The following is a 9,680-nucleotide window of genomic DNA, read 5'->3' as shown; positions in this document are numbered from 1 at the left end:
TAAATTCCCATTAGTAAGTAAATCAATAATTCCAAATAGACTTATACGCACCGAGATAGCGGGCATATGAGGGCTTCGCCGCAATGAGACCGTCGACCCAGATGCGGACGTCGAGGAGGTTCGCGTCGGTGCCTTGGAGTGGCTTCGACACGGACTCGACGTCCTTCAGCTCGACGAGCAGGTCGCAGAGCTGCCGCTTGGATGCTGCCGGTGGAAGCAGCTCGGCCAGCTCCTCTTCCTCCGCGTCAATAAATGGGAGAAGCTCGAAATATCGATTGAGCATAGTGAATGTCGAGCTCCAGCGGGTTTGCTGCCGGATGATTGGCCAAAGGTCGGTCTTGAAGCTGCAGGCAGCAAATGTAAAGTTACAGTTACAATTGATAACATAACAAAAATAACCAATTAAATACTAAACTTACCGGAGTTTTGCAGAATGATCCAGAGTCCGTAACTTTATCTTCAGCGCTTGCACCAAGTCGAGGTCATCCGCGCACTCACTGAGTCGAGCAGCGACGGAACGGTTGTGCCGGTGACTGGCACACCCGACTAGCGGGACGCCCATCAATGTTGCGAGGCGGCGGTTGACGCCACAGTTGTCGCCGACCAGGAACAGAACCTGTTCTGGGCGCTTCTGGTAGTCGCGCGCTAGCATCGTAGCCAAGAAGGCTTGATGACTAGCCGCAGAGAAGTCATCGGTCTCTTCATTGACGAGTGGGGCCATGCAGAACAAGGGGCATCGTATGCCCCCATCCACCTCGCAGCACGCAAAGACTGCGATGTAGTGCTCGGAGTCATGGATCCACCCATCAACGATGATTCCGAATCTCTCGGGCATTTCCACCGCGATTGCACGCTCAACAGAGCGCGTCACAGCCTCCATGATGCGCCGAAGCGTCCCAACAGAGACAGACTTCAGGTGCGTGTAACTAGTCGCAAAATGTAAACACGTCGTTAGCTAACCGTCAAACGGTACATGTTAGATGAAATGGGATCGTACCGCCGTGCGAGCTTGCTCTCACAAAACGAGAGCGGCAAGTTGCACTTCACCAGCCACTCCAATCACGAACAAATTCTGGGCGGAGTGGCGGACGTAGTGCACCAGCGAGCCCGTCTCTCCGGGCGTCGCGGCTAGCATCTCCTCGTCGAACACGGGGTGCTCGCGCCTGATATGCTGCATCAGGTTCGAGTACCCCGTCCCGGCGACTCGCTTCCGAACCGCGCCGGACCGGCAACAATAGTACTCGAGAATCACCTCTTCGTATTTGTCGCGGCACGGTCGGAAGTAGAACTCGCAGACCTGCCTGTTGGTGAAGGTCGTGCGTGGAGAACGGGGGGGGCTGCTAGCATCGTGGTGGTTGGGTGGTCTTGCAGGAGGGCGGTGGGCTAGATAGAATCAAAAGTGAGGCGACGAGACTCGAGTCTAGGGTATGAAGGATGGTTGGTTGCAGTAGTCTCCAATACATTATCGAATATGTTCAGCCGTAATCGAAAGATAACTGGTACTAACCGTTAAGAACCACTCAATAAATTATTGGAGCACATCTATTGCAATAATTTCAGCACCAATTTATTTTTCGCAGCCCTGGCCGTGAGTCCTTGACATTTGTCGTTTGCTGGTTGAGTGCTTCGACTGATTCGCTTGAATTTGTATGCGCCGCTCGCTGTTTTTGTATTAAATCTTTTGCGTTATCTTCTGCGTTTGGCGCAGACAAGTTCGATTCTGTTGAATTCGTTGGTGTCTGACTTCCTATTTGTATGAAAACTTTTGCGTTTCATGTGCATTTGTGCGCACACGAATTCGTTTTATCCCCGGCGACTTTTCGATGCAACCACTGTTATTCTGAGCGACAATCCAGAGTTCTAACGAATTTCTTGGCGTCAGATAGCTACCGTAATACACGAAACTCAATACCACCCAGTTTACAGACGCAACACAAACGTCGTCGTGGTGTGTGTGTATGTGTGTGGTGGTGGTGGTGGTGGTGGTGGGTGGGGGGGCGGAGCAAGATATCTACCGCGAGAGGGAATGAGACCGCGCGGAGACGCTTATCCCCCCCTCTCCCTCCCTTCTCCCAAGTTCGGGACCACGGACAGCGTCTCGTCGTACGTGACTACCTCCACCACAGCTGAAGAAGGAAGATGGCTGGTTAGCGACCACGGTGAACGTTATCCGCAGGAGTTTAAAGCGGAGACTATAGTCCAGCTGCATCAGTGCCCAGTCGGTGTCTCTAAACTGCATGGCATCGCAATATTCGGAACTAGGATTGCGTGTACGGCTTCTAATACATTCACCGAACGACACTACAGTGGAAATAACACGGTTTTTAATTGTGCACTTGTGTCTACATTTGCTTGCGTATGTACTGGTGTTGCTACTAACAATGCCTTGGCGTGATCTACAACAGTTTTCTCGGATTTAATTAGGGTCATTCAACCATTGGAGCTGATTCCTGCACCATTGACATAGTTTTGGTGTGGCGTCGCTGATAGGAAGCCTTGTCGTCATATTTTGAGGCATCTTGCACGCCCGCTGGACACAGCAGTTGCTTCTATGAGTTTTGTCTTGTATCTCATCTCCTTACAACGGTATATCGATAGTATGTTTCACCCCCTTCTGGTGGAAAGGTCCTGTGATCGCAACTTCGCAAGAAGCAATGTGGACTGATTCACGCCACGGCACCAGTGCTACATGCTGGAACATCGTAAGCGAAAGGTTATGATAAAAAAGTGTGTTTGTAATATATATTTTAAGTAGCAAGGAGAAGTCCGTCGTGGTGCCCGCTAGTGGGACGACCATGACATCTACATATCATGCTCGTTGCGTTCTACACCTTTGCCCGTCCAAACTAAGAATAGTTTCAAGCAAAGCGATACTGTAATATTTGACCTTTTCGCAAAATTCACACTACCGCTACTAATCACCAACGAATCAGAGAATAGTTGCACACAAATCGAGACTGCGCACCTACGTAGATCGACTCGATCTATGCACCGTAGATCATGTCCGCCATTGCCTCTGCCGCGTTCACGGAATCGCGCGCATGCAGCTCCATCTTGGTTACCACCGTTGGCGTGATGTACTTCATGCTGGCGTGAGCGGCGCGCTCCAAGAAACGCATCGTACGCTCCTTGATGGTCAGTGTGACGCCGTTGCTGTTTACCATGTTTGAGCGGTCGAAAATTGCTTCGCGATCCAGAGCCAAGTGTGCGCTTTCAGCACCGAGAAGCAACCCTCGATTGGGTTGCACATCGGTGAGTAAGGCGCGAGCCGCAGGAGCACGAGGTCGTCGTGCGGTGTCACACGCTCCTCCGTTTGGCGGTGAGCGGGGGCATTGTCAAGGACGACAACAATCTTCTTACCACCGTAGTTTTCGTTAAAGACAGGTGATGCCTTGATGGTAGCGTAGGTTGCATCTATGAACGCAGCGTTCTGCTCCATTCGAACGCTCCCGCGCTCCAGCTTGTAGAGCAGAACTCCCGTGTCCGAGTTGACCGCGCACTGTACTTGCAGGTTGGCGCCCTTCGACGGTGGTAGCATCAACGTAGCTCGCGTGTCCTTCTTGGCACGACCGCGACCTCGCTTGCAGAAGACATTGTAGTTGGTTTCGTCGAAGTAGACAACGAAGTCGCCATCTTGCTGGTGTTTCTTCAGCGCCTTTGCAAAGATCTGGCGCTTAGTCCTGTTAGCCAGGTTGTTGCATGTCATAGGCTCAATCCGCACCTGTTTGACCGTGTATGTCATGCCACGCAAGTGGCGGCTGATGGTCGAGGTCGACAACTGCATGTTCATGTCAATCGAAAGCATGGTCCGCATGGTCTCGAGCGTGAACGTGCAGTTGTCGCTGATGTAGCTCTCGAGCTGCGCCATCACCTCCGGCGTGACCTTCATTGCCCTGCCACGAGCCCCGCCGCGTGGCAGACCTTCGACGCGGCCGCTGGCGACAGTACGGTAGGCCGCGGCCCGCGAGATGCCGTTGCTCGCGGCGACTTGGAGCCAGTCAGCGCGGCCGGCGCGGTGGGCAGCGACGACGCGGAGCTTCTCGGCTGGAGAGTGCTTGGGGAGTGAGGCTTGGCTGTGCGAGGAGGAAGATCGAGTTGTGATAGACGCCTGCCTGGGTCGGAGCTCAGGGCTTCTCGCCGCGCCTTCGCGCGCTTTTTCATGCTAGGGCGCGCTCACCACTCATTCTGCGAGCGCGGGCGCGCGCAAACACCTGAGGCGCAGTCTCGATTTGTGTGTGGCATCACCGCCACCTTATGATGATGAACACGCAATTCGCGATCATTCTGAGCCGGGCTCATCTTTACCATTATTGACTCGTGAAAACACGTTATTGACACCCTTTAGATGTGGTGTTTCCTGCTACTCTGAGTGGCCACGGTTTTTCTGGGAGGAATTTACCGCACCCGTCATTGGCGGGTTTATCCGCCCCTGGTCCGGTACTACCGGCGGCGCTGGCACCACCGGACTATTCGGCTGGGATTGCAATGATGGCCACCCTGTTTCATGAACAACGTGTGGCGAGGCGGGTGAGCGCCTTTTGCCGCCCAGGTGTATAGCACGATGCCACGGGGCCGCCCGTCCGGAGAATTACTCCTCCTTACGGATTTTCCCAATGGGGTCAGACTCCGATAGCAGCACTAGGTGCTCCCAACGGAGGTGGCGTGTGACCTTGTGAATCCCTGTAGGTGTCGTTTATCATCGATAGAACGAACTTCACCTGGTGAGTTGTCTTCACAATGATAAGGTCTTGAGTGTAGAGCGCTTACGTTACTTCAAACGTAGGTCTCCACGACTGGGGTTGAGATCACAAGCAGATCCTTCCAGCCCAAACCTTCAAAATCAGAGAGTTAATATGCAAATATACAAATATACAGCCGCTACTTATTGTTTGGGGGGCCCTTGAGCGGGGGGGCCCGTACACCGGTCTACTGGAGTTTCTTCCGGACCACCGGTCGAGTCCGAAAGCACCCTTCACTCACGCGCACCAGCTCCCGCAAGGAGATAATTAGCTCCAGGCGGAAGACTTTCCAAACGTTCAACTCCAAAAAAAAGGAGAACAACCTCCGGTCAGACAATATACAATCCTATCACACAGTAGTCAATCGATCGGATCTAGGGGTGACTACACACAACCTCCTAGAAACGCAGTTAATATGAAATGGGACCTCCGAACGAAGGACCAACAACTGGAATATGAAATAGGACAGGTCACTTCGGAGCGCGCGTCGCCCGATCACCGCCTAACTTGGTCTTAGCCTTTGGGAGAGTTCCACGGCGGTATTCGCGGTCACGACGCGTCCAAGCGCAGGTCTTGTAGCTTAGGGCCGCCGGCAGGGTTAATCCCTCCGGTCGAGGCTTGTTCCTCTCGCATACTTGACAGCACACCTCGTCCCTGGGGACGGGGAAGCACTTGCGCCCTTCTTGGCAAATTGAACTCTCTGATTATCTTTTCTTAGGCTTCTGTATCCACTGTTCTCTCTGGAATCAGCTCTTTTATCTTGGTTTCACTATAGTCGGGGCGTGGCGTAATCACGTCGCATGTCGAGCAGGTCATGGATAGGGCAGGAATCTGGTCAGTGCATAACATATCATGGTCGGTCGTCTTGGTCGGTCGTTAACATCTTGGTCGGAGTATACTTGAAACTTGGAAGGCCTTTCTGGGTACAAATCAGGCTGGGACAGGGCGCAACTGGTCGCCCATCGAAGATCTTCGTCCGGAGCCTGGTGTCTGGAATCCTGCGTCCGGAGTCCGGAGACCAATGAGTCTGGAGTTTGACTTGACTTCACTATGGCGGGAGTCTGGACGATCTTGAGCAATCTTCTTCGGCTCTCTGTCTGGACTTGCTTGAGTCTTCTTTCTCGCTTGTGTCTTCGCTCTTCTCTTGTGCTCTTCCGTCGCATGTCTTACGGGCCTGTCGCTGGCCGGGTCACTGAGCAGAGACTTGGGCAAATTTTCTGGAGCCGCTTCGTGTCAACCGTCCCTCTCATCCCAATCTCTCATAGAGGAATTTACTCCCGAACTGATAGGTTGCGATGAGACCACGCGTAGCAAGGCGGACAAAAATGTCCAAACGTCGGAGTGGTCCGGAGGGCGGCAAGGTAGCCCAGCTCGCTGAGGTGGCCTCCCTTCTTTGTCCCATGTCGCGTCAGCCAATCGGGTCGCAAAACATCAATCGGAAACTTCTTTCGTCGAAACGCAGCCAAATCGCGATTTCCCATCAGCCAAACAAGACGATGGTGGTCGCGCCTGCAACGAGCGCCGCGAGCAGCGCCCCGGCCGGGGCTGGCTCCACCACATCAGGCGTAGGCGATGGACCTCGTGTGGTGTTGCAGAACACACAAATATCGTCAGATGTGGATCTCCAGCACAAACCACAACAATCGCCGAGTTAGGTCGGCGCTTGTTGGCCTGCGCAGGGGTTGTCCCCTCGCGGTTCGGCCCAACCGGGACAGCGGGTGTCTCGCCTCTCGCGGACACCTGCCAACCAAGGTCCACTCTTCCGGAGATCCGCCGAGCTAGCGGACTCCGTTCACAAACTCCTGTGCCCTCCACCAAAGGATGGACGGCGGCGCGCTAGCGCTTTTACAGGCCGCCGGGGCAGAAGCAACCCGACTTGAAGAGTAACGGCACCCGGGCTGTCCGGCGTACCGGCTCGCTGAGCTAGCGAGACTTTTCCTTCGCACTTGGCGAGCACCCAACGCCCAATCCCGGGCCGACCTAATCTCTTGGCGCTGCCAGTCGAGTACCCTACAAGCTATGCCTCTCGGGTACCGACGGCAGGCATAATTCGACCCCGTGCAGGGACTTACCGGAAAGTGTGCACGTGTTGTGGGCCTAGAAAATTCTGCTCTGTTTGTTCTTGTTTCCTGGGCGCCCTGAAAGGGCGCCTCCACTATTCCTAAGGTCCTATACAAATATCAAGTGAAATGGAGTGGTTTCGGATCTCGGCCGACCCTTCACCCTCTCAGCGACGCTTCGAACTCGGCGGAGCCGGATAAGTTGTCCGGATAACCCGGCGAGCTCGACGGGGAGGTCTCGCCGACTCGGCTGAGTGCTGCTGAGCTCGCCGGGCTCACGCTTGGTCCTCTTGTGCGCCTTCTGGCCGTGCACCGTGTCGTTTGGGCGGCCGGCGGCTCTGTTTAGCCGAGCTCAAGGCCTGTAAACTACCTTGAACTCGGCTGAGCGTCTCCTAGCGTCCCCGTACTCGGCCCGCTGTACTTGTGTCTTCTCCTTGCGTAGCGCCACCCGTCCTTGGTCTCCGGTGCTCTTGATTCTCACTCAGTCGGCCGCGGTGCGCTCGTGGAGCCTGCGAGCTCGGCGAGCTCGGCGGACTGGCACAGTGTACCATCCAGCCGAGTAGTACCGTCAGCGCCGCTTTCCTGGCCGTCTTGGTACTGCGAGCTCGGCGGACTGGCACAGTGTACCATCCAGCCGAGTAGTACCGTCGGTGCTGCTTTCCTGGCCGTCTCGGTACTGCGAGCTCGGCGAACTCGGCGGACTGGCACCATCCAGCCGAGTAGTACCGTCGGCGCCGTTTTCCTGGCCGTCCTGGTACCCTTTTCTGCCTTAACTTCGAGTGCTCCACGAAATCTGGTGTTCCCTACACCACAACTGCCCCGGTCACGTTCCGAACCGAGGTGGTGAGGGACTTGATCATCACTCTGGGTCAACCTTTCTCTTCGGCTCCAAACCCAACGGTCTCGTCATTCATCCATCGTCATGCCGAGTCGCGACGAGCCCACTGCCTCCTCGGTAAGTTGCTTCCTCGTTTAGTACTTGGCGGTTCTCCAGTACTGACCAGCTTGCTCCCTCTTTCTCCAGGCTTCATCACCAAGTGTTCCCAATCCACGACCGCCTCTAGGTGTGGTGAGGTCCGCCGAGTCGCTTGGTCGGTCGTCCCGGGCTTCAGGGGTCAGCGGTGAGCGAGATGGCTCGCTCATCGATCTGACCAACTCCCTGGAGTTCGACCGGGAGTCTGGTCCGGCTTCTCGCACCTCTCCCCCTCGTCCGCCGAGTTCGCATGGCGACACCACTTCGGGCGCCGCCGGTGTTGGCCGGTCGAACTCGGCGGAGCAAGCGAGCCTAAGCTCCCTTGAGGCGCTGGTGCGGGCCGAGTCGGCTAACCGTCAGGAGGAGAACGCTGCTCTCGCCCGACTCCTGGCGTTCATCTCGACTCGGCCTCCTCCTGCCATAGACCCGGCGGGGCGACGTGCTCTCCTCTCCGCTTCTTCTCTTGCCGAGGTCACGGACGTTCTTCAGGGCCAGCAACCTACGCCGAGTTCCGCGAACGACGTGGCCGCTCTCCGGGTCGAGCTGAGCACCGCCGAGTCCGTCAACACCCATTTATCTCGGCGTTTAGACTCACTGGCTGTGGAGAACGCCGAGCTCCGGGACAAGCTGGAGGTCGCCAAGCGCGAACGTGCTCTTTGGGAGCGGGAGGCTAAGAAGTTGGCTCCATTTATGACTTCCCTCCGTAAGTCTCTGGCTGCGACCGAGGCCTCCCTCAAGACTGCCCGCGAGGACCAATCAAAGAAGGTGGCTGCTGCTTTTGCCCACGCCGAGGCCTTCCGGGCACAAGTCAGAGAGCGCGACGCCGAGATCGCGCGTCTCATTAACGCCATCTCGGCGCGGGACGCTGAGTACGCTACCTTGCAAGGGGTGGCGGCAAAACACTTCGAGCAGCTCACCGAGTCAGCTCGGCTCCTCTCGTCTGGGGACTCTCAGCCTCTCCGTCACGCTCAGGCCACCATCGCCGACCAGCGCCGGGTCATTCTGAACCAGAAAAGGATCATCGCCCGCCAGGGGTTTCTGCCCATGCACGACCCTCACATGGCTGCAGCTGCTGGTGCCGGTCTGGATGTACCAGGGCTCGACCCCGCCGAGCTGCAGCTGAATGCGCGCTTGTGTAGGGTGTTAACGGCGAGGTTCCCGGAGGTGATGGACATCCCCGCCGGAGAGACTCGATCGGTCGAGTTGATCATTCATCCTCGCCAAGATGGGTCGTCAGCGACTCCGCCGACTTCGGTGGTTTCGTCGAGCTCGTCGTTTCTTGGCGTCTCGACTCGCCCATCTTCTCCAGTGTGTCCGCCGAGTTCCTCCGTGGCGCCTGCATCTGCATCGGCTGCAGGGTCAGCTCAGTCGACCCGCTCGTCGAGGCTCCGGCGGATAAGTCGGTGGATCAGCTTCATCGAGCTCGGCTGGACACTTTGACGCCAGCTGAGCGGCTTCGCCGACTCGCGAATCCCAAGTCGCTGACTGCTGCGGGGCCCCGGCGGAAAGAGCACGTACCGCCTCCCCAGCCTTACGCCTGCCCCCCTTCCTGGCGAGCCTGGGCACGAGGAGGCTGTTGCCTTGCTCGACGAAGTTACCCAAGAGCTAGGTCTGCCGAGTGTCTCTTCCTCGAGCTCGGCGGACGTCCGAGCCGGCGACCTTGGTGAAGCTGGTTCAGCCAACGACTCCGCTATCGACTTCGACGAGCCGGATCTCACCGAGCCAGTGGTTCCTCTTGTTCCATACTCGGGTTCTCCATCACTTTCACCGGCGGTTGGTTCCGATGCTGGTACCCCGTCGGCTGGACAGGTGGTTCCACCTGCAACGGCGGCTGCCTTGTCGGTGAGCTCCGCTCCAGTCCCGAGCTCGGCGACTCCAACGCGCGTCGGCCCCTCGGCTCCGGTGGTC

At 56.6% G+C, this 9,680-nt stretch overlaps 2 protein-coding genes across 2 annotated transcripts; both read right to left on the bottom strand.

Moving 5' to 3' along the window:
- Positions 1 to 22: 22 nt before the first annotated feature.
- IUM83_16529 (uncharacterized protein) lies at positions 23 to 1,177 on the bottom strand (the record flags this gene model as incomplete). Its single annotated transcript, XM_067941416.1, has 3 exons — positions 23 to 344; positions 420 to 926; positions 1,020 to 1,177. 3 exons carry the CDS (start codon positions 1,175 to 1,177, stop codon positions 23 to 25), a joined length of 987 nt encoding a protein of 328 aa, XP_067781632.1.
- Positions 1,178 to 2,984: 1,807 nt separating this feature from the next.
- Positions 2,985 to 3,889, bottom strand: IUM83_16528 (Carbonic anhydrase 2; the record flags this gene model as incomplete). Its single annotated transcript, XM_067941415.1, has 2 exons — positions 2,985 to 3,087; positions 3,162 to 3,889. The coding sequence occupies 2 exons, from the start codon at positions 3,887 to 3,889 to the stop codon at positions 2,985 to 2,987; spliced, it is 831 nt and encodes a 276-aa protein (XP_067781655.1).
- Between the last annotated feature and the right edge of the window lie 5,791 nt (positions 3,890 to 9,680).

This window comes from Phytophthora cinnamomi (genome assembly GCF_018691715.1).
Source record: "Phytophthora cinnamomi strain GKB4 chromosome Unknown Contig116, whole genome shotgun sequence".
NCBI lineage: Eukaryota > Oomycota > Peronosporomycetes > Peronosporales > Peronosporaceae > Phytophthora > Phytophthora cinnamomi.
This window is presented reverse-complemented; position numbering and strand designations above follow the sequence as displayed.